The following is a 24,247-nucleotide window of genomic DNA, read 5'->3' as shown; positions in this document are numbered from 1 at the left end:
AAATACGTTTTCCCATATTTTCTATCCTTGCATGCCAGTTTTCTACCGCACCCATCCACCAATTCATACTGCTTCTGTCCATTAAACTTCAGGATCTCATCAATATCATCCAACCAAAATTCTTCTGCTTTTTTCCTCTAATTTTTTGTTCATGCATTTCTTTCTATATTCTACATTATTACTGGAAAAATGTGCCTAGGATTGCAATTTAAATATCTTATAATTACTATCTTACATTCAAGGATGCACTTTTTTTACTTGGTATGGCTGTCTGTCATATTTCCCTGTATAGATTTCTACTCAAATGGTCTCAAACACAAAGTCAAAGGCATTTGATTATGAAACGATAGTGCTTGAAGACAGAGTTTGTCTCATCCTTTAAATCCTACTTCATTTGTTTTGTTCATAATACAACATGCTACTGTTTTCACATGAGGATTTTTAGAAAATGCTTTATTTAAAATATCAAATATTAAAAAGAAGTATACTTGTGGAAGCAATCATTTCAAGAAATGTTTTATTCTGCAAAAAATTAACTGAGAGTATTATGTACAGATTGCATGGCAGAGTTGCAAATATGCCCCCAGGTGCAAGTGGATTCCTACAGGAATTATCAGCCATTCACAGGGAAAAAAAAAATCTATCATTGACTGAAATTATTTTCAAGCAGATCTTCAGCCACTGCCACATTCATTTCCCCACGGCTTTTGGAACCCAAGAAGTCACATAACCCCATATTCTTTTTCCACCTCCAAATTAGGTCACTCCTTGTGAGTGGGATACAGCCACTCAAGATTTTTAAAAATGAATCGGAAAGCTGGAAATTTCTGAATGGTGAATTGGGATTGGAAAGAGCCAATGGAGGTGGAGAAGTCCTAGTCAGCATGGGGATGGGGAGTTGATGGGGTGGGAGATATTATAGAAGTGGTGAGAAGATAAGCTTTCTTTATAGAGAAACATTGGAGAATTTGATTATAAATAATATTTTAATACTCATTTATTCTCCTATTTCATTGCTTCAGATTCCCTTGAATTTCATGAAACCGAGCATTTCTTGGATTCTGTGCCAGCATTATTTTCTGCTCTGAACTTTTCTGCAAGAGGATATATTCTTGTTAGAATTCAGAAAATACAACACGCCTTTAATCTTTTTGAGATGTAAATAGATTCAGACATAATATTCAAAGTTTAGTAGCCACTCAAGACCATCTGCTGCAATTTTAAACAAAATATACATGTAGCCGTTTAAAATTAAACTAAAATCATTACCGATTGATGAAGCTGAAACAAACCTGTCTCAAAATAAACCTGGCTTCTTTGCTTTTATTCTAGGAAGAAATTGGCCCGCTTACTACCACTTCGTTTCTTATAAGCTTACAAAGTCAACAGGCTTTTCAGTTGCAATTCTGTGCTTTCCTAGAAATAATTCCATCAAACACACTGAGCGTGGGTTTTGCCTAGAAATATATTCATAGTTATCCATAATTATATAGGTGGTCCTTAAATGACCGATTGAAGTTACAATGGCACTGAAAAAGGTAACTTTTCACACTTCTAACCATTGCAACATCCCCATGGTCAGATGGTTTACATTTGAATGCTTGATAGCAGGTTCACATTTATGTCAGTTGCAGAGTCCCAGGTCCTCTTTTGCAATCTCCTGACAAGCAAAAGTCAATGGGGAAGGCAGATTCACTTAACAACCATGTTACTAAGTTAACAATTGCAGTGATTCACTTAACAAATGTGGCAAGAAAAGTCGCAAAATGGGGCAAAACTCACAACAAATTTTTCACTCGGCAACAGAAATTCTGGCCTCAATTGTGGTCATAAGTTAAGGACTACCTGTATTTGCAGGTTCTTGTTTTATTTGTTAGAAAGTTTGATTATACTTCTGCCTGTCCAGCATACTTATGTTGCCTTTTTTTCCCTTAAAAGAGCATGTTCTTCTTCTCTGCATTGCCTCTCTATTTGATTTATATTTCCCTTTTATTCAGCAGCATACCCAATGCTCTCTCCTCCTATTTCCCTCCATAACAAACTCCCTGTGTGGTAGGTTGGGTGAGTAGCCTCAAGTCACCTAGTCATGCTGGCCTGGAGAACTCTGACAATTGAAGTCCACATGTCTTAAAGTGGCTAAGGTTGAAAAACACTGGTCTAGAAACTCTCCCTGTTTGAAATATGGAATCTCCTGGCTTTTACCATAGCAAGCTATTCTGCTGGAGCAGGACTGGATAATAAGAACTAGGTGAATGATGTCATTTGGTTCATCATGTGGAAACAAGCTGCTTCAAGTGTTTTTAAGGGGCTTCTCACTAAAAAAGTATTGTTTGAAGACCCTTTCAGGTAAGAGCATGCCTGTAAATCTGCTCTCTGTAATCTAACTTTCTTTGTCCTGAATCTTTTCCAAAAGGGAAAGGTGAACTACTCTAACAGGCTCTAAGTATGATGCTTACAACAATTGCTCACCAGCCAGTTGTGGAAATCCCATGCTTATCAGATCCTCATATAAATGTTTAATAGGATTCTGGCCAGCTATCAGAACACCATGTAACCAGATAAGAAACATTCTGTATCCATGTTCCTTGTAGCTCTTTTTCCCTAGAGGATAATATACGAAATGTTAGTCTACTGTTTGGAGAAATGCTTCTATGTCACATTTTGGCTGCAAAGGTTTGTTTCAAGAGTTTACCCTAAATTCTTAAACTTTTTTGTTGGAAAGGGAAGGTGGAAGAGATTAGTAGGGGTACAGCATAATGAAAATCAAGCCTATTAAGCCCCTTGTTCCCTCCACTAATTCTTAAAGGGAAATATGAAGAGATCTACTACTATAGAAATTGCAAAGACAGAAATGTTAAGGACGATATTACACAAATGAGACATAAAAAACTGATGACATTAGTCTTTTTTTATATTAGGAGTCTGTTATTCAGGGGCCCCCCTCCACCTCACCACATTAGCAGTCAAAATGTTATTTCCTTAATTATTTTTGCTATCTAGGATGAAAGTTATGGAGATTCTGTATCTTTCTGTGGGTGAGACAGTGGCTTTGGCAAGTATGATTTTGAGAAAATAATAACAGGAACAGAAAGGATTAAACAGCTTTGGTGTTCCCATCTACAGTTGGATATTCATTTGGGGAGGGTTCTATTGCCCCTCTCCTCATAGTTAGGTATTTTAGTGCTCTATGGAAACAAAACAAAAAGAGTTATTTTTCATATCAGAAAGTGTGCTCCGGGGCAGTAGCTAAAGTTTAAAATACCAACAATATAAAATAATAAGCTTCTAAGCTGTCCCACAATATTAAATAGGACAGAATTCAACCAGCTGAAAGATGTACAAAGGACATCAACATATAAACAAAATCCTGGGGCAATCAAAACATTTTATTTTTTAGTTAAAACTGAATCGCCTTTGAAAGATCAGAGTATGTTCATGTCATAGAAAGCACCTCTTCCTAATGCATTTATCTTACCAAAGCACTTGGAGAAAGGCCTCCTCTTAAGATATAAATAAAATATTGTAGGTTTAAGCTGGTCTGGGGAATCAATAAATACAGGTGCTGAAAGGACAATCAGTTGGGATGCAAAGTAGCTTTTTTTAGATCACAGTCAAAGGGAAAAGTCTGTATTCTGTTTTTATCAAGCGATAAAGATGCTTTGTCTGTTTTTATCAGTGGAGGTTCCTAGATCTTCAACAGTAAAGGAGGAATAGTCCTCCTATAGTGTTTTTATGCCTAGTCCAATCCTATAGTTGAAGAGTAATCAAGTAGAAAAAAAAAAGTTTTTCACATATTGTAATGGAATGAGGTCCCTATTTCATATATACTAATTGGATGTTTATGAAATCTTGATGAAGGAATATAATTGTCTAGGGCAGGATTGTCAAACTCAAGGCCCAGGGGCTGGATCTGGCCCATGGGGTGTTTAGATCTGGCCCATGGGGCCGCTCTGGAAACAGTGAAGGACTGGCCCGCGGTGTCTCTGCCAGTGAAAATGGAGCTAAGAAGGGCCACACATGGCCCTCCCGAGCTCTGTTTTCGCTGGCAGAGGGTTGCAGGAGGCTGTGGCAGCCGAAAACAGAGCTAGGGAGCCTGTTTTCTCTGGCAGAATGCTTGGGCCACCACAGGTGACCTCGACATGAGTGATGTCGAGCTGGCCATACACACCTTGCCCCCCGCCAAGTCAAGCACAACACTGATGTGGCCCTCAATGAAATCAAGTTTGACACCCGTGGTCTCGGGAGATTCTCAGTCATCCAGGTTGTAGTTGTCTCAAAGGTGCTTTTTCAAAAGGCAACTGAAGTGCTTTTTGAAGAAGTAGATTTGTTTCTCATCCAAGAAGCTTCATCAGTTGTGACTGGATGGTGGCGGGATAAAAGTTTACAGTAAGTATTGACAGTTGACACTAAATGGTGGGAGGATGGAAGGATGGGTTCTGACAGGATGGTGGAGTGGGAGTGGAAGGATTGTATTTCTTTGCAATCATCTGGATGTTGGCACTCTCTGGGAGAGCTTTGAGGCCGCTTGGGGGTTTCTCTGTCCTCAGGGTCACCTGAATCAGAATACAAATGGTTGTGGAATCTTCTTGGAACTTTTGAAAGGACTCCATTGTAGATAGGTAGTTTGAAAGAGGGTAAAAGAGCCCATCTATGTTAGAACTGAACAGTCCTCCATCAATAGAGTGGGAGGTATATGACACCACCTATCGCCTGTCTGCAATGCAGTCCTGGCTTGTTTGCAGCAAAAACTAAAAGAATCATCAATTTCCAAAGTGCCTTTTACTTAATCTATTCTGAAGAAATGTAAATATTGAAATAGATACCTGATATAACATATACTGAAAACTGAGCTTGGATAGTGATGAAGCTCATAAAGGTGGGGTCTAAAGTGCCTTGAATTTTGATTGGCCTTTGTGATATACACCTTTAAGAAACTTCACAAAATGAAAGCTATAGTGACAGTCTCATTAAAGCTGAAAGGAGGAGGATTTTTAATGACCTTAAGTCCTAGTCTCTTTAATACATTCAACATACTATAATGAAATTGCATTTTATTTTTCTTTAAGCGCACATACAATCACATATCAATTTTTCTATGTTAGCAACAACATTTGCAAGAATATCCAGTAGTTATTCCGATTTTCTTCCCTATTCAATTCTTTTTAAAAAACACTCCAAGGATTGAGATTTATAAAGAAAGAAATCTCTCTCTCTCAGAAATACCAACTTAGATTTTAGTTAAGTTTCCTGTATTTGGAATGGGAACACGTTTTTTTTTTAAAAAAAAAATTCAGCAAGTTACCTGTCCACTGTTCTTCTATTGCTTTGATTTGTTCATTTGTAAACTTCCAAAACTGTGCCAGTTTTACCCATTCTCGCATTTTTAACCTATTATATGCTAGATTCCAAAGAGACGCACGGAACTGTTTGGTCTGTATGCTGTGATCTTGTTTAAAAGATACACTAATATTTGACACATCGTTACAGTGATGCTCCTGCAAAGGAAATTTCAGAGATTAAATCATGTATTCTTCAATAATTGCTTTCACTCTCAAAGAACTACAATATTTGGATATTCTAAATATTTTACAAATGTTAATAATGTAGATACATGTTTTTCTTTCCTTCTGTTCAACTATGTCCAATTGAATTATGTCCAACAAGATTTTTCGGAAATAGTTTACCATTGGATCCTTCCCAGGACTGAGAAAGTAACTGGCTCAGGTGCCAAAAGCAGGATAGAACTCAGCTTTTAGCCTGATGTTTTAACCATTATGTCAAACTGGCTCTCTAGGTATTTGTACTGAACATCAAATCCTTCAGAGGTATTCATTTCTTCAGTTTTATATGCCTCGTTCACCAGGCTCTGGCTGATGTATCTTGGAGTACTAGTAAAAGTAGAGGCTCAACAATGCTGAAGTCTGCTCAGTCAATCGATTTATTACTGTCTTAGACCAGAGGACTAGAGGAAAGGGGTCACGGTGGCTCACATGGTAAGCATCTGGGCCTGCATACTGCTGAGTTCGGCAGCTCAGCGGTTCGATTCCTGTGAGTGAATAAACCACATAGGGACAAGAAAGGAGCCTCCCCCAAATGCCTACTGGCATTCAGGCGTCCCACGGGTGAAGATAACATTGCCTGAAAAAAATTGTTTCACAGAGGCAGCCAGCCACCTTGGTGATCCCTGCCTAACACATGCCATACACTAAATAAATAAGACCAGAGGAAATTTGCTCACAAGTCATGCTTTGGGACTTTAAAAAATACATGCAGTGTACTCTGCTTCCCCCAAATTGTCCTACTTCTTTTATATATTATCTGCACAAAGTTATTTTCCACTGATAAGGAAATATCTTATAACATCATAGGGAATATATTGTGGAAGTGAGCTCTCCCTGTTTGCCTGTAACAAACATTTATAGAGAGGCACTTTCTTTGCTCAAAAATCAATTCTTATTTTCTTTAGCCACTCTTTGTAATGAAATATCATTTTCTTCCTTTGCCTGTGTTTGTAGTAAGATTAGAAAATATATTTATCTAGGTTCCAAAGCAGCCCCTTCTATTCCCTATGGTACAAAACAGTTGCTAAAAAAATCTTACCCATATCAGGTTTACACATAAGACAACTGGGAAGATGTATATTTCCCTATCAATATAGTTAATATTATCACACAGCATTAAGAAAGCCAGGTAAGCCCAAATTAAAGCTATTTTATTTGCAACTCCTACTCTGTCCTCTATCTTCAGTTGTTTTCAGCAAGAGAAAGTAACGGCATACAGTAAAACCCGCCTTGGTCTCTTCAGCAAAAATGGAGGTTTTACAAGTTTATACAGTGAAAGGCTGAATAAATTTGCCATATATCTGTGGGTCCTGCTTTACAGATCTTTGCCCAGGAGTGTCAAGGAAAGAGGCAGCTAGGGTTGGAACATGGAACAAGTCCAGGGTCCCATATTACTGGAATGAGAAAGGTACAATGACCACAGAGAAGGGAGGGAGGTTCAACCAATAAGCTGTCAAAATATTGCATTAGTATCAACACAGATGACACCTTAATTCAAGGAGGTAATTAGTGACGAGATTAGGAAGGCTGATGATAATATATTTGGTATTTATCTACATGATCGTTGCCTTATCTAGCTTTCTGGTTTGTAATACGCACAATATAGGAAGTGTGGCAGAACTTGAGAGTGGAATCAAAAGGGAGATCAGCCTAGAATCCCTATGTAGCCACAAGCAGACTAAGTCCAAACCCCTTGAATTCTGTGGACCCTTATCTAATTCCAAGCAGGTGCTGTTAGTTGAGAATATTCTTATGCACAGACAGCAATAAACCAGTTTATTGGATCTTCACATATGGGCCTGGTCTTTCACACCTGACAGCAGCCAACATATCTAAGTAGACATATTTTGGATTAGACTTATGAAAATTATCTTTGGAAACTACACTTCTACAAATACAATTATTTCTTCTGTCAGTTTTTAACACTATCATCTAAGGAAGAAAACTGGAAAGTCAAGACATCGTTAGTAAAAAAAGTTAAAAAGCAACCTAAGAATTTAACTTTATCTTATTTTTATTTAATCTTATCACGATGGCATGAGGAAGGGCTGCTGGGCAAAGTGGAAAGGGAAAAGAAAGAAATGGGATATTTCTGGTCTAAGATTTCCAACCAGTTCTTCAAGGAAGCTTCAAACTCCAGGACTAAAATAAGTTATTTTTCTCATGAAATTCAATATAATCGAGAAACATGCTTGACCAGAAAAGCTAAATAAGTTGTGTCCTACCTGTTTCCAGATGTAGTATCTCTCTGCTTTTATAATCATGTCTACAACTAAGGCATGATTGCTTCTGGATGCTACAGCAAGTGCAGTTTTTCCTTGCTAAAATGTAAACATTGTCAGTTATTAAACTAAAGGAACACACACACACACACAAAATATGTGCTAAGGCACAGAATACGTTGCAAAATTCTCTAATCTCACCACCACGTACCAGTATCATAAGTGTTTTTTTAAAAAGTTATTTTGACCAGCAGCACACAATTTTTATAGCAATCTAAATATAATTCTGTATCCAAGTAGGTAAAATGTTTCCATGGATTCTCTATTTCCCTCTTTAAAAGTTTAAAATCCTGCAAACCAGCCAACTACGGTACTACATTTTACTATTCCGTGTAAAAGTGCAAGTACTTCCGACCTATTAAATTTGTAGAATTTTGAGTAGACTTTTTAAAAAAACGAGTTAGTGGCTGTAGGTACATTTACATGCCCCACTTTGGCTCAATGTTGTCTGGATAGTAGTTCTTGAAGGACACCTTCACAATACAGCTTTCTTCCCATCCCCATAACAAAAAGCACTTTTTTTTCTAATTTAAATTGATGTTTTCCATTTTCTTCCAATAAATAACCTTACACATGACATGAGTGCTTTGGTAGTAATTGAGCTAATAATCTGCCCAGTACACATTGGTCACTTTCAGTGGGTAATGGCCGACAGGCAAAAGCTGTCAGCTGAAAGATACAACTCTCTGAAATCCCATTTACACTTCCCTCCAAGAGTGCATGCATGGTGTGTTGCAAGTCACATTAGCAGATTGTGTGCATGGTTGTGGAGCGGTGCCTAATGAGCAGATTGCCAACATGGCTGCTGGCACATCATATTGTGGTACACACTCTGAAGTGAGAAGATCATGCATTATGTCATCTGACTGGAATTCGTGCCCTCCTGCTTCAACCAGCACTAACACCAATTTATGTATGGAATAGTGACGGGTATGTAGAAAAATCAAATGAGATGTGAAAGGAGGGAGGAGTATCTCACTTTTCTAGAAACTTCTTGGACCAGGTGCTGCAAGTAATCCAGAATGGGTAATCTTAGTAAAGCAAGAGTGGATTGTATATTAGGCTCTGAATAGAGATAAATATGTAATATAGCCATCTCTTACAACTTAGTTCCTTCCCCAACTTCAGCCTCAGCTCATGGTAGACAGAAATGAGTGGTTGTTTTTTCCATCACTGCACAATAATTTGCCTCCATTGCAAAATTGTGTAACCAGTCTTATTAATGATAGCAGAACCACAGGATACAACAGCTCCACCCCTTTTTAATATACCTAAAAAGAGTGTGCTACTTTGACCAATATTCTGGCTTTTTTTTTTTGGTACTCTCTATGCAAACTCCTCTGAAAAATATTTAGTCTATCTGTCTTACTTGTCAAAATAATTTCCCTCTTGCTGAATGCATTCTGGAACATTAAAAAAATCCAAGAAGCCTCAGAAGAGAATAGAGAAATGGAACCATCTCATTTCTAGGAACTTCTGTCTTGCAGTTGCCAAATTTTTGATTTGGTTTAGTGAAATGCAACCTGACATGTTTAATTAGTTTGTGCTTAAGGTAGTGTGTGATCCCAGGAAATGGAACAACTTGGTACCCCTGTTAATTATATTGTGTGAATATAACCAAAATGTTAAGAATGGTGTTTGTAATGGGACTATAGAATTATAATTAAAGAATTCAGCTACTTAGATTTAGAAGCCTGATTTTCCACTTAACAAACCATATGTTCATTTAACAAATGCATTGGGAAAACCATAGATGGGGATGTTGTTAAAATAGGTGGTTCACTTAACTGTCCTCCCAATTTTCAACCATAATGGGCAGGCTCCCTTACAATTGTAACTCAAGGATCTGTACTACTTTATGTCAGAAATACGAAGAAAAAATACTATTATTTTATGTCTGATACCACAGGTCTTATCCTATTATCCCTGTTGCAAGTTTTAATGTAAGTCAAGAATTCTATTTTAATAAGGGATAATCTGAAAACCAAACCAAGACATGCAGGAGAAATGCATTTTAATAGAATCACGAATACCTTATCTACCATGCTGAAGTCACAGCCTGCCTTTAGCAACGTTTCTATTATTTCCACATTTCCAAGGTCTGCTGCCAGATGTAAAGGTGTTTGATGTTTCTTGTAGATGTAAAGGATAACATTATTCAGAAATCTTTTGCATTAGAAAAATGTAACAAAGAATATCCGCACCATGCAAAGAATGGAATTAATATGGCAATGAATAAGTTTGGCTCAGGGCCTGTTGCAAGTTTCCTCTTCTTGCAAATATAGAGAGATATAGACCAGGCAGTGCACTTTCTCAATGGCAATCCCCTTTCTCCCATCCAATTTAATTCCAAATGTGTATCCATCCAAATCAGTATCTATTTTTTTAATTGTAATTGTTTTAAATGTATTAATTTCTGCCTAAAATATTCTGGAATATTTTAAAAATCAGAATAAACATGTTATTCAAGCTTTTTCTAAAAAAAACGTGGCAATGTTGTTGTTTGCTTCTCTGTATGGATTTATGTGGAAATTAGGAAAAGTAGCTGGATGTCCCAGGAGCTAAGAAGCTGAACTTCTAAAATGGAGATTTTCTCTTTACTTTTGTTAAAAATCCAAGGAGTATTTCCCTGGTAATTTTGTCTCAGAGGGTTGTATTGGTTTCATGGAAATTTGAGAGTTTGAAGTCAAAGCAGTAGTCTGGACAATAAGCAGCCAAGCCATAAATCAAATCATAATGCTGATATGTTAATATCAGCATTTTAATATTTATAGACTCAAACACAGAAAAATATTGTGTCCAATGTTCAAATGATTCTAACAATAATTTCTTACCTTATTTAGGCAATTTATGTTATGGTTTGCCTTTATTAAACTATTTATCACTGATAAGTTATTTTTTGTGATAGCCAAATGTAGAGGAGAATTATTTTTCTGTAAAGAGAGGAGAGATAACATCATGAAACCATATGATTTATTCATAAGAAATCATGCTTGACCAGGTTGAAAAGTTTTAAAATATGATGAAAACCTGTATTAACATTTGTCAGAAATGGTGTAGGGTCTCCCGCTTGGATGAGGCGGGGTTGGAGTAGATGACCTACAAGATCCCTTCCAACTCTGATTATCTGTTATCTGTTAACAATCAAATATATTATTCCAATAAGGTTATTCAAAATTTCCCTTATCCCACTAAAAGCCACTATTCAGATGGCTAGTTCATGCATTTACTTTAATTGAATTTTATGAGTACTATATCCACTACAAACTTGTTTTATTTCAAACGTGTTAGAATATTAGAATACCTCTCTCTTGATCATAGATATTTTAATTTCACAAATTCAACAAACTTCTCCTAAGCTATGTCTATCAGGCTGATGGTAAAGCTTTTATAACAGCATAGACCAAGCCTGTCTGTCCTCCAAGAAGAGGTCAAAAAAGTCAAGATGGCGATCACAACTATATAACTGAAGCACACCCTTTTTTTATCCATTGCTGCACAAGGCAAGGTTTTGATCACCACGACTGGCCATCATCTTGACTTTTTTGAGCCCTCTTTGTAGACAGCTCTGATACAGACTATTTGCCTACAGTCCTAAATAAATTAGGATTATTTAGTTATGAAGTAATATAGCCATATATAGATTGCTAAAAGTCTTAATGTTTCTGTTAAAAGAGCAGTATTGCAATCGATATTTTTTTTTGCAATTTTGTTAAATTATAGAAAATCTCTCAATTATTTGCATATGCTCTATTGTGTCACACATACACATGGACATGTAGTTTTTACAACTTTTACTTCATTTTATTAAGAAATTCTACTGAATTTTGCCCTGCCTATTTTTCAAATCCAGGTTTTTAAAAACTGTAATTTCATTCAACCTTTTTAAAAATCACAGCTACTGCTGTTTGCACAAAACTTTCATCCTGTACCTTTTTATAGTTAAATTCTGTGATGAATTTTCGAATGAGGAGGATGAGCACTTTGATTCAAGTGTTTGCTACACTGCTAAAGCAGGTGCAAGCACATCACCCAAATTTTTTGCAGAGGAATCTCTTGCAATTGTTGCAAATGTATGAGATACATATATTGTATGTCTGAAAATATTAATGGACAATTTCTCCAGCTGAATATTTTTACTTATCTTTATTTTACTTATCTTTTATTTCAGAGCTGGCATATTTTAATATTCACTCAGCAAAACTGAAAATAGAATGCTTAATTGATTTAGGCAGACTGTGGTTCTTCTCTTTTTATGTCTTGAATTATGCATGGTTGTAGCTATCACCACTTTCAGAGAATGTCAAGAAATGCCAAGTATATAACATATGAGAAAACAACAGTAACAAAAAGTCACCTGAGACTGAGTATCCAGATCAATATTATGACTGATAAGAAATCTGACCAAAGGTGTGTGTCCATTTTGAGTTGCAACATGTAATGCACTGGCATTTTGCTGAAAGAAATACGTTGAAAAGAAGAGAAAATAATATATATTTTTGGAAGATATGTACAGTTGTGCTAATAACAAAAAATGTTTAAGAAAAACTAATTAGACCAATCTCCAGAAAACACATTTGGAGAATAATTCCTTATTTTTTGCCGCAGTTATTTCATGTTTCATCAAAGTCCATATCAAATGCATTAATAATGTTTTTATACTCTCTTCTACCTCATCTCCTTATGTATTTAGTTCTGATAGAGAAACTCTGGTAGCTTATGCCATAGTTTCTAATGCTACTCAAACAGAGGAAATATGATTTAAGACACAATGTTTCCTGTGAAATGTGGATATATGAAACAAGGAAAATGGTTGAGAAAGGGGAAAAATATAGTTTACCAAATCAAAATCATGCCACCTTAGCTAAATCTATCAGGCTAAAATTGCATTTGTATATACTCTTCATAGTAAACAAAATTACTTCTCAGAAAATTTGCACTGGATTATTGCTGGATGATATGGGAAGCAGAAAATGAAGTTTTAAAAAATAATGATTGCAATTTTCCAAATAGCTGTTCCATATCCTTAATTTGTATTAGTGGGATGCTTAAGGGATACTATTAATAATTTTATTACTGTTTCTTTCATTTTCCTTGAACATATATTAATGTCGCATCAAGTTCCTTTTTATTACAAAAATAAGTAATAAAGAAGATACAAAAATGAGACAGAGATGAGTTAACTGGGGCTATAAAAATCCAGGTGAACACCATCAAATGTTTAAGTTCCCATATAGGGAACTTAAAATCTAGTGATCATCTGGATTTTGCCATCCAGATCTGGCAGCCCTACTATATTTTAATACAAATTTTACAAAAGTAATTTATCTGGTTTTTAATTTACAACAAGAAAAATTAAAACAAAAATTATCTTAGTAAATTAATAAAAAACACCACATGTATCTACATACTTTGTTCAAAATATTGATGTCACTTCCAGCTTCCAGTAAGAGGTCAGCACATTTTTCATGGCCTCCTTCAACAGCCAAATAAAATGGTGTTTCACAATTCTGAAGAACAATACAAAATGAAATATGTCATTAATGTCAGGTACAGCTGCTGATATACAGCTACCCAATACTGGCTCATAGGAGGTAAGAATATTTTTCAGATAATTTCCATAAAATGGAAGATTATTAAAGGTAATTTTTCTATTGACACTTTTGATATGGGATTGTAAAATATGTATGCCTGCATTTCAGCAGTTATTTTATTTATTTTTCAAAGGTGGTTCATGTTTAATAATTGGCAAAAGAAAAATTGTATAAATAATGGTAACCTTAGTACTGATCATACACAATGATTGATTTTATTTGTACATCACCAAATCAATATACATGATACCAAATAATGACAATTTACCAGTCAATAATAAAACATAAACAAAACATCCACAGCAGATATAGTTACATGGATTACAGTAATGAACTCCACATAGGGATCTTCTTGAAAACTACTCCAGAGAAATGGTTAGTCCAAAATGCAATGCTGTGGGTGGTGTCGGCCATGCTCTGTTATGCCTGTGTGGCCCCATTGTTCTGCAGTCAGCATGGAGTAAAAGCCTGTCTGAATTTTGAGCATGAGTTGCTTTCTTTATTTTTAAAAATAAAGATGTTATTTTTATTTTTATTTATGAATCTTTCAGTCTATTTCTTGTATTTTTACCTGATTGAGTTCATTGATATCTTCCCACTGTTGAAGAAGAATCTCTAACACATCTCTGTGGCCATTTTTAGCTGCTAGATGCAAGGCAGTGTTTCCTTCCTACAAAAATGTACAGAGACAACTAAGAATGTAGGCTTGAATTATCACTAAAAATAAACATTCTTAACCAAGAATAATAAACGTAATGCTAGATCTTTAATACAAGACTGCATGCAGGTGTTTGGTACATTGGTATTTTGCTAAGTATACAATCTGCCATTTCAAATAAAATATGCTTTTAAAATATATACACTGTTCAATATGTTTGCAAATTATTTCATTATTTGGCTAATTAAATTCAGGGGGGGAAGTAAAAAGCAGCAGAGAGAAAATTGCCTTGTGGGCCACAAAGCCCTCCCCCCACTCACTTTTTAAATAATCCCTTCTCCCAGAGTCACTCAGGATTGACACACTGCATGTAACGCCAATATGACTTTTTACTGAGTTTTTTCCACAGAAAATGCAATCACGCTTCTGGTAGACATAATACAAATGTAAGACAGTTAAAAAGCAATGTAGCTTCTGCGGCCTGGTTCCAAATGGCTCACAGCCTAGTAGTGGGCTGCGGCCCAGCGGTTGGGGATCCCTGTCCCTGCATCAGTGCCCATTCGATGCTCACTAGACATCAATAAATAGAGAATGTGGTTTCATCTCTGAAAAAAAATCTATCTACTGATTTTAGTTTTAGATTTTTTTTCTACATCTCAAATAAATAGCAATAACAGACTTATATACCACTTTACAGTGCTTTACAGCCCTCTCTAAGCAGTTTACAGAGTCAGCATATTGCTCCCAACAATCTGGGTCCTCATTTTTACTGATCTTGGAAGGATGAAAGGTTAAGTCAACCTTGAGCCTAGTGAGATTCAAACTGCCAAATTGGAGGCAGCTGGCAGTCAACAGAAGTAGCCTGCAGTACTGCATTGTTAGACAAATGTTAACAGTAAGAACAGTGATATAATAACTGGAGAAGTGGTGGATTCCCTTCCTCTGGAAGTGCTTAAGTGGAAGATAAGAGATGCTTAATATGCACTAAAGCAGAGAATTAGACTCGTGGCCCAGTGTGTGTGATGGAGAAAGATTCTCATCATGTGACAGAGCAGAGGAAGAATTTGCAGTTGAGAATATCATGATGAAATGTAGCTTAGTAAAGAAGTGTGAAAAAGGAGCAGGTATGGATTACAGCAAGCCAACAGCACAGGAACTGAAAGAGGAAGCAGAACCCAGAAGCTACTTCACTCCACCAAAGATACTGACAAACTACAAGCATATAGCAGCTGTTCCCACCTTCATCAACATAGTGCAAAAGCCACTTCAGCAGTTCAGAAAAGCAGCTGATAGCAACAGAAGCAAACTAACTTCAAGATGGGCATTGTACATGATGTCTAAAGATACAATAACTGTATTTAGCTCAACCTAGCTCAACAAAAAAGAAAACAATTGTTTATAAAGACTCTTTAAAGGAGATGGACTTTGGCATGAGTGATAAATTTCAGAAATAAGTTTATTTTTTAATAAATATATTTTTAATAAATATAATAAAAAATCTTTTAAATAAATATAATAAAAAAATCTCTCTAGAAATGCAGGGACAATAGCAGTAGTCTATTGGTGGTCTGCATCATTTCCCAAAAGAACCCTCTTACAATTAAGTATATGACATACAAAAATCAAAGAACCTTCTTTATAAATAGGCTTACCTTATCCTTTTCTGAGGTGAATAAATTAAGGGTAATCAACTCATCTATCATTTCTTCATGGCCCATTTCAGCTGCCAGTAGGAATGGCTTTCTCCCTTTCTGGGAGAAAAGTGAAGTTAAAAGACACTAGGGAAGAAAACTGGTATTCTTCAAAGATTAATTACCAAAAGTTTTAGCCCAGTTGGAAATAATTTGTCCCTTTGGATTGCAGGTAATCCCCAGCCAAACTACAAAATTATCTACAGGTGATCTACAAGAATGCTGAGCAAGATGACGCTCAAATTCTGCATGAATATCTTCTGGTAGTGCTACAAGTGCCATATGAACCTGAACAAGACATACCAGAAGGATATTTTACCTAAATAAATCTGACTCAGGAGGTAACAATGGCCTTCCAATTCCATTATATAACTCAGAGTTTCCCATTCTTTATGGCTTTGCAAACCAGCAGGGGTGTGGGGAGAGGGGATGGTTCAACATGAGTGGCCAGCAAGTGCATGTGAGCAGGTAGCTCCGTGCACTCGCTGCTTGTGCAAATGGAGTGCATTTCCACAGCTCGGTTTCAAACAGCTCATGGGCCTATAGTAGGCAGTGACCCTGGGGTGGGGGACCCCTGATCTAACTTCTTTAAAGTGATGCTAATTCTAAATCTGTAGGGTTTTTTAATGGGAAGATTTCTAAATGCTGCTCAAATCAGAAAACAAATCTTTAAATCTTCTTGTATTACTATATATGTGATGTGAACCACAGTATATGCACAATCTTTTAGATTAAATTCCTCAGGATCACACATAGCTCCTCGAAGCTTGTAAGAGTCCATCAGAAAGGAGCTATCAGTTTGCAATATTTAAAGAAACAAAAGAAAATCATAACGTAAATTGAAGTCAATCATATCAATTATATTGGAGTAACTGAATGTTATTTTTATTAAATTAAAATTAAATTGAATTTAGATTTTTGAGCCAAGCCTTTCAGAGTATAGCCCTCAAATTTATAGGCCAAGTGCAGCATTTAGCCCAGCAATAGTCAGGTATCTTGATGCATGCTCAGAATTACTGCAGAGAATATGAATATATGTAAGATCAGTTAATGTAATTCATAATATATGGTTAATCAAGAGGAGCTTGAAATATACAATACTAGCAATATCTATAGGCCTGTGTGCGTGTGCATCTAAGATGGCAAAAAGATTGGCATAGCATTGTGATACAATTGTGTCCCTTATACACGTACATGTAATATTAACACACTTTTCAGGCCCAAGGGACAAGACAGATTGGTGACACTGTCATGAGAGTCTTGTCTTTGCCAGCTTTGACTCACTCTGTAAGCAACACTGAATAAAACAAGGGCCTGTTCTATCAATATTCATGAAATATAGATAAAAAAAATGGAATCCATACTTATAAGCATGTGCAGTATTTTAAATAAAAGTATTCACAGAAACATTACTAATATCCATTGTCTAATTGCTTGTAGTATTCTTTGCACTCATAATACCTCATCAGGTTTATTCAGTTCCATCAGGTGAAGATCTCGGATAAAATAATTCACTATTCTAACACCATTGTTCTTAGCAGCAAAATGTAGAACATTCATGCCTTCCTAAGAAAAAGAAAGAACAGTTACTGAAAACAGAATTAAAAATCCTTCTGTTGTATACATTGCTGGCTTATATCTTGGAATAACATACCTGGTTCTTTGCTTTTTGATCAGCTCCTGCTTTAATTAACATCAGCATTATTTCCAAATTACCAGACCATGCAGCAAGATGAATGGCAGTAAGGCCATGCTTTAAAAGTAAGTAAAGTAAGTAAATATAAACTTTGAAGAGACAATGAAATTGAAAACTAGTCTTTTAAAACTGCTTTATTGGAAAACAATTTGACCCATTCATCTTTGTGGCAGCCCCTTTGATACTAGAACACTGCTACCATATCATCCCTAATCCTTCTTTTCATCAAGCTATGCTAGCTGGAGAATTCCGGGAGTTGAAGTCCACAAGTCTTAAAGTTGCCAAGTTTGGAGACCTCTGAGCTAGACATACCCAATTCCTGCAACCATCTTAGCCTCCAGTCCCCTAAACTTCTTTGTTTCTCTTCTCTGCACTCTTTCTAGAGTCTCAACATCTTTTTTTACACTATGACAACCAAAACTGGATGCAGTATTCCATATGTGGTCTTATCAAGGCTTTATAAAGTGGTATTAACACTTTGTGTGATCTTGATTCTTATACCTCTGTTAATGCAGCTTAGGACTGCATTGGCTTTTTTGGCAGCTGCAACACGCTGCTGGATCATATTTAAGTGATTGTTCACTAGGACTGCAAGATCCCTCTCACAGTTACTACTGTACTATTGAGCCAGGTACCACCTATTCTATATCTATGCATTTGGTTTTTCTTGCTGAAATGTAGAACTTTACATTTCTCACCATTGAATTTTATTTGTTAGATAGGGCCTAGTGTTCAAATCTGTCAAGAACCTTCTGTATCTTGAGTATTGGCTAGTCCTGCCAGCTTGGTGTTGTGTGCAAATTTGATGTGTTCTCTTCTATCCCCTTGTCTAAATCTTCAGTGTTTCCATTGAATCTTACAGCACTTCAGTTTTGACTTTAGCCACCTTTAGAATGGCTCTATCATTTTATTTCTTATCTATTTAGAAGGAAAACCCTAAATGACAAATTAATCCAATTTTTCTAATAGCCTGGGCATGATTAATCAGATATATTAAAAGTAATGTTTTCAATAAATGCATTATAGGAGGAGAGATGTTTAGTCTATGCTAACTAAAGATCAGAATGAATCTGGTAGCCTCTTTTTAAACTAACACAGAGGTGCTCTACTCCCAGTCTGTGGCATGCCACTGATCCACAGCATGCCAGAAACTGGGCCACACAAACAAATGAAGTCCTCAGCACACAGAAAAACCTCTCTCCACAGAACTGGTCCCTGGCATCCAAAAGGTTGGGAACTGCTGGACTCACACATATTATTAAAATTCCTGAATAAATTGTTTAAAAAAAAAATTCCTTGCAAGAAAATACGTTAGTCTAAAACAAAACTAGCGGATTCCTTCTTTTCCATAAAAGAGCCTCTCAGTCTATTTCAGCTATTATAAACATAGCAATAAGAAATCAGTTGCATATACCTTATCTGCAATATCAACTCTAGCTTTGTGATGAAGAAGAAAGTCAACTGCAGATATATGATTTCCTGCAACAGCAAAATGGAGGGCTGTGCGCTTCAACTAAAACATGAAATAAATCATGGGGAATAAACACAGAAAATCAGACACAAAATTAGACATAGGAAGCATTTAAATTGAGCCAATTGAACTATGGCTAATAAGCAAGCCTGTTTAATGGGTCATTATTAAACGGGTCATCATCCTAACACTTTCCCCAAAACACCACATTTTGTAAACCTCCACGCCTACAGTATAAGCCCAAGGAAAGGTGTAGCTTATGTTTTATTTTAAAATTAATAATGTAGATAAAGATAGAAAAAGACACAGTAAAATTTTAGTAAGCAAATAATTTACCATTATACAAAATTCCAAATTCATTGTTTTATTAATTAATTAAATGTATAAAAGGTAGTTTGTTATATCATTTTAAGAAAAGTTTCTATAAAACTTTAAAGATTAATATTAATGGTGATTAATGGTGCCATTATTTGTTATTGTTCCAGAAGCAAACTATATAAAGGAAAAGAAAAGGAGGAGAAAAAGATAAAATAAAGAAATAAAACAAATTAATAAAACGAAGAAGAATAAATACACTATTAAGTTCTATATACCTTACAATTATATCTAACGGTGATTGATTGCATTTAACTTTTTTTAAAGTTTTATTTGTTTTATTCGTATAATATATAAAAATTCCATTTCAATCGAACAATAATTGTCTGGGTACAATTATTTTAGGCAATCATAATCAGAGTGTTTACAATAACATGTATCACAATAACATTAATACTGTAATGACAATATTTTGTTTGTCCATTTTAACAAATTTCCATTTTAACATTTATCCTTTTTATGTCCCTTTCTTTCTAACTTTTGTTTTCATTGTCTGGCCATCAATAAAATAAGCCCCATGTCAAAAAGTATTAAGTTTCTTCTTTACCTTTGATAGTAAGTGTTAGTCTATCCATTTCTGCACATTCTAATATTTTCTGAATTACCTTCTCACCTGTCTGGATCTCATCACACTTCCATTGTTGAGCATATTCAATTCTAGCTGCAGTTAGTAGACGTAAAATCAAGTATATAATCTCTTTATATTATTTTTTCTGGTAGAATGTCCAATAAAAATATTTCTGGTTGCATTTAACTTTTATAAACATTCAACCTGCTCCAAATTACCTTTACATCGATTACTTTTCCTTTAAAAGACAGATTCTTAAATGACTGAGTATATGTAGCATATATACCATACTACTATACTTAAATGACTCAGTATATGTAGCACATTGTGTAAGCTGTCTTGAGTCGCGATGGGCGAATAGGTGGCAATATAAAATAAATAAATAAATATGTTTTTATGTAATATATAATATACAGAGGAGCCGGGGTGGAATTCGAATTTTTTAACAATCGGTTCTGTGGGTGTGGCTAAGTTGATGGGCATGGGTTGGTGGTCATGTTATTGGCTGGGCACAACCAACTCAATATCATTCACATCGAGGCACGCATCTCCTCTCCTGGCCTCTCAAGACTGGGGATGCTCTCGTGGGGATGCTGCAACAGTCGTAAGTGTGAAAATGGTCATAAGTCACTTTTTTCAGTGCCTTTATAACTTTGAATGGTCACTCCACACAAGCAAAGTGCCAGCAAAGGAGGGGAAAAAAACTCCAGAGAAGCTCCTGAAACAGAAAGTCTAGTCCTGCCAAGAATGTAATAAGGGGTTAATGGAGAGGCAGTTTCTATAAGCAACAGGAGAATGTTTCCTTCCTGCCTTCCTTACAGGATTAGGCCAGTAATTTCTTCTAACAACTGGTTCTCCAAACTGCTTGGAATGTTAACAACCGGTTCTAGTGAATAGGTGTGAACTGGTAGAATCCCACCCCTGAGAGGAGCCATTATTGCTTAAATTTACTCAAAGTTCTGTTCTGGATATGTACTATTCATTTTGCCATTGCTGCATATTCCCTAAGTTTGGTCTCCCAGTCTCATATTGTCAACACAGTGTCTCTTTTCAATGTTTGGCCCAATTTTGACTGCATGGCCAAAAAGTTGGACCAACTGACCGGTATAGCAAGACTGTGCTTGCTTCTATTCACCTCCATTCTCAAAACTGTACACATCTAGTGCAGGGAGAAAGCCAAATAAAAGTCCTAAAGAATAAAGAATAAATACTATTTTTTTCCTAAATTAAATGAAATAACGAAGAAATGTGAATCCACTTGTTAGATAAATTAAGTACAGAGAGTGCTTGTATACTTACAACATTTACAGCATTAATATTAATTTTTTTCCTAAATAACCTTTCCATAGCATCCAGATTATTAGTTTTAGCAGCATGTTGAAATTCTTTCTCATCTGGAAGCACTGCAAAACAAAGACCACAACTTCTGTGACACTGAGGAAATTCTGATAATGATCTTAAATGTCTAAATTCAAATTACTTTACTTTTCCCTTGATAATCTTCTGTTAGAATACTCCCATGAGGCAGTCTGGGTTATAGTAGCCACAAACATCTGGTGATTATTACAGCTATGTTAGATTTGAACTTTTACCCTTCTGATTCTAGTACAGAATCTAAATCTAGTATATCACACTTCTATTAAGCAAGGTGGGCATAGTTTTTTATTATTGTTTCCTTAGTTTTCTATAGGACCACATATCCCTAAATATAATTACAATCAAGTATTTAAAAATTAATTTAACATGTTTAAAACTCTACAAAACCCAGCAGCTGATTATCTCCTGGATTACTTACTCGGAAACAAATGTGTGCTTTTGGTAAGATCTGTGAGAATAACCCATCTACTGAAAGGCCCATCTCCATAAGATCATCTTCTATGGGACCCCTGAAGCAAGATATTTTCAAGGGTGGCTTGATATCAGCTCTACAAGGTAAACTAAGAAATCAAAGCCATATAGATCACTACTACTTTTATTATAACAGCTATAGCAACAGATTCTTGCAAGTATGAATGTGCTTTCTCTCCCTTACTTTATCTTTGTGGGAAGAAGAATGGTATTTGTCTGGGGTATTTTGGACTAGATGACCTACAAGGTCCCTTCCAACTCTGTTATCTGTAATATTTACTTATCTTGTATTCTTGGACAGGGCTTACATCTCTCTTATCTGTCTGTTGCTTTGGTACCAGCTCCTCCTACCCTACTTCAAAGCTGTTCCCTATGCCCTCCACATTCCCCTTGTAAAGCAGTTTGTTCTTATAGAAAGCTCACAGATTGATGTAGGGGTTAACATACCGTACTAGTGAGTTTTAAGTCTCTCTTAGACATGAAGGCTGGCTGAGACATACTCCTGGCTCCTGTTATCCATAACAGCCACCCTATGAGGTGGGCTGGGCTGAGGAAGAGTAACTGGCCCAAAGTTATATATCATGTATATATATTGCCTTAAACTGATCAAGAAGAAAAATATTTTTTTCTGTATGTCACTTTGAATTGTTGGTAGAAGAGCAACATGGGGATAGTTTAATGAGTTAATTAAGAAATTCCGATAAAGGACAGGAACTAGCAGAGGAGATAGCTTACTTGTTTTGATATTTATAAAAATAATTTTGTGAATGAGCAAGCCCACCTCCTTTGCTGTGGCTATCATGAAAAAAGCTGCAATACAGCAAATAATACTACCAGTCAAAATGATGCTACTTGATGTTCACAAGCCTTATGAAATAGCTGTTTCCATTTTCTATTATGAAATCTAATACTTTGGCCAGATTATTTTTTTTCTTTGATTATGTCTGGGTGTTGAAGGTGTGGACGATTTTTGTTATTTAAGTCAAGAGTTGACTTTGGGCAATTGTCTGGAGTAGTCCTTGCAGTTTTCTTCACTAGAGTTCATAAGTAGTTTGCCATTGCCTCCTTTCTATGGCTGAGAGAGAATGACAGGCCCAAGGTCACTGACTACCTTTGCACCTAAGGAAAGACTAGAACTCAAGTCTCCTTTTTTCTAACCTGATCTCTTAAACCATTACATCAAACTGGCTCTCCAATTTTTAAAAAACCTGTATTTTTAAGTTTCCTCTGAATTCAAATGAATTTTTTAAAATGCTTGCCACATAATATGAAATTTGCTTAACCTTGGGCAACTATCTTGTCTCAAGACTCCACATGCGACATAATTGAAATTAGAATGAACTATATATAACAATATAACATAACAATATAACAATACAAGAACACACAAGAGATACAAACTCAAGGTTAACTGCACCAAACTTGATTGCAGGAAATACAGCTTCAGCAACAGAGTGGTCAATGTCTGGGATACTCTACCTGACTCTGTGGTTTCTTCCCCGAACCCCAAAAACTTTAACCTTAGACTGTCTGCTATTGACCTCACCCCTTTCCTAAGAGTAGGGGGCGTGCATTTTTATTTTTTGTATTTTTCTTATATGTATCTATGTATTCATAACTATGTTTATACTTATACCTGTTATCTTGTAAGCAATTGACAAATCAAATCAAATCAAATCAAAATAAAATATATCAATTATCCCTCTCCAGGAAATTGGAAGCTTACCCTTCTTTCAAACGTTTTCAAAGGATTATTTGAACACTTAGTAATTCAAAGAAAGATTATTCAAATTTTTCTGAAAGCCCTGAGAATTTCAAATTCAAATCTGGTCTGGACTGGATTTCAAATGTCTTAGGATTTCAATTGGAAATTTCGTATAGGAAACGAACCGCTGCTCTAGTCGATCCGTCTCCTTGCCTAGAGGATTATTTCCTCCGGGGCGGCTGTGCTCTTTTGCCTGCTTCTGAACTCTTCGGGATGACTGGAACCTTTGCAGAAAAAGGGCCAGACAAAAAACATCCAACCGAAGTAGGCCAACGCCTCACGATCCTCAAGGGGCGACTGGGCTGCACTCCACGCTTCGAAGAAGAGAGCTGCGTGCCGGAAGAGCCCCACAAACCGGCGCTCTTGCCCAAACCAAGGCTTGGAGAGACCCGCCCTCCGCCTCCCTCTCTCCGACACTCACAAGTCTCCGCGTTGGCTGCTTCTGCTGCGGCTGCCGCCTTCGAGCTGTCGTTTTCCTTCGGAGTCAGGTTGATAAAACCCCGCAGATCAGCGAGGCCTTTCATGGTGCGGCTCCGGATTTCCTCCATTGCGGTTCCTGTCAAAGCAGCGTTCTGGAGAGCGGCCGCCTGAGGAAGCCACCCAGACCAGGGCGGGTGTGTCACTTTCTAGGAACAACTCCCTTCAAGCACCTGCCAGACACAACCAGGTGTGATAGAGAGCAACAGCGAGCGAGATATGGATTTGAGAGGGAAATACTTTCTGGATTAGCCTGCTTTT

The 24,247-nt window shown here is 36.3% G+C and overlaps 2 protein-coding genes across 31 annotated transcripts in view; one reads left to right on the top strand and one right to left on the bottom strand.

Annotated features, from left to right (window-relative positions):
- The window catches only part of POC5 (POC5 centriolar protein), a 31,987-nt gene extending 30,680 nt beyond the window's left edge, over positions 1-1,307 (top strand). For all 29 annotated transcript variants that reach the window (XR_015742302.1, XR_015742294.1, XR_015742315.1 and 26 more), the window contains one exon: positions 1,023-1,307. The gene's annotated coding sequence lies outside the window, so the exon portion shown is untranslated. The remainder of the gene's footprint in view (positions 1-1,022) is intronic.
- Positions 442-24,171, bottom strand: ANKDD1B (ankyrin repeat and death domain containing 1B). 2 transcript variants are annotated; one of them, XM_026717915.2, is made up of 15 exons: positions 23,931-24,171; positions 21,196-21,299; positions 18,897-18,995; positions 17,441-17,539; positions 17,248-17,352; positions 15,748-15,846; positions 14,009-14,107; positions 13,255-13,353; positions 12,201-12,299; positions 10,678-10,776; positions 9,877-9,975; positions 7,787-7,882; positions 5,303-5,495; positions 2,470-2,601; positions 442-1,094 (listed from the first exon to the last, which is right to left on the bottom strand). In XM_026717915.2, the coding sequence occupies exons 1-15, from the start codon at positions 24,055-24,057 to the stop codon at positions 1,036-1,038; spliced, it is 1,608 nt and encodes a 535-aa protein (XP_026573700.2). In that variant the 5' UTR covers positions 24,058-24,171; the 3' UTR covers positions 442-1,035. The 2 variants fall into 2 exon arrangements, with proteins under 2 accessions (XP_026573700.2, XP_087783300.1); XM_087927174.1 differs by lacking the exon at positions 23,931-24,171 and adding an exon at positions 23,471-23,884.
- Positions 24,172-24,247: the final 76 nt, after the last annotated feature.

This window comes from Pseudonaja textilis, chromosome 2 (assembly GCF_049901715.1).
Source record: "Pseudonaja textilis isolate UNSWEBS1 chromosome 2, rPseTex1.2, whole genome shotgun sequence".
NCBI classification, from domain to species: Eukaryota; Metazoa; Chordata; class Lepidosauria; order Squamata; family Elapidae; genus Pseudonaja; species Pseudonaja textilis.
Note: the sequence above shows the minus strand (reverse complement) of the source record. Positions and strands in the feature narration are given on the sequence as shown.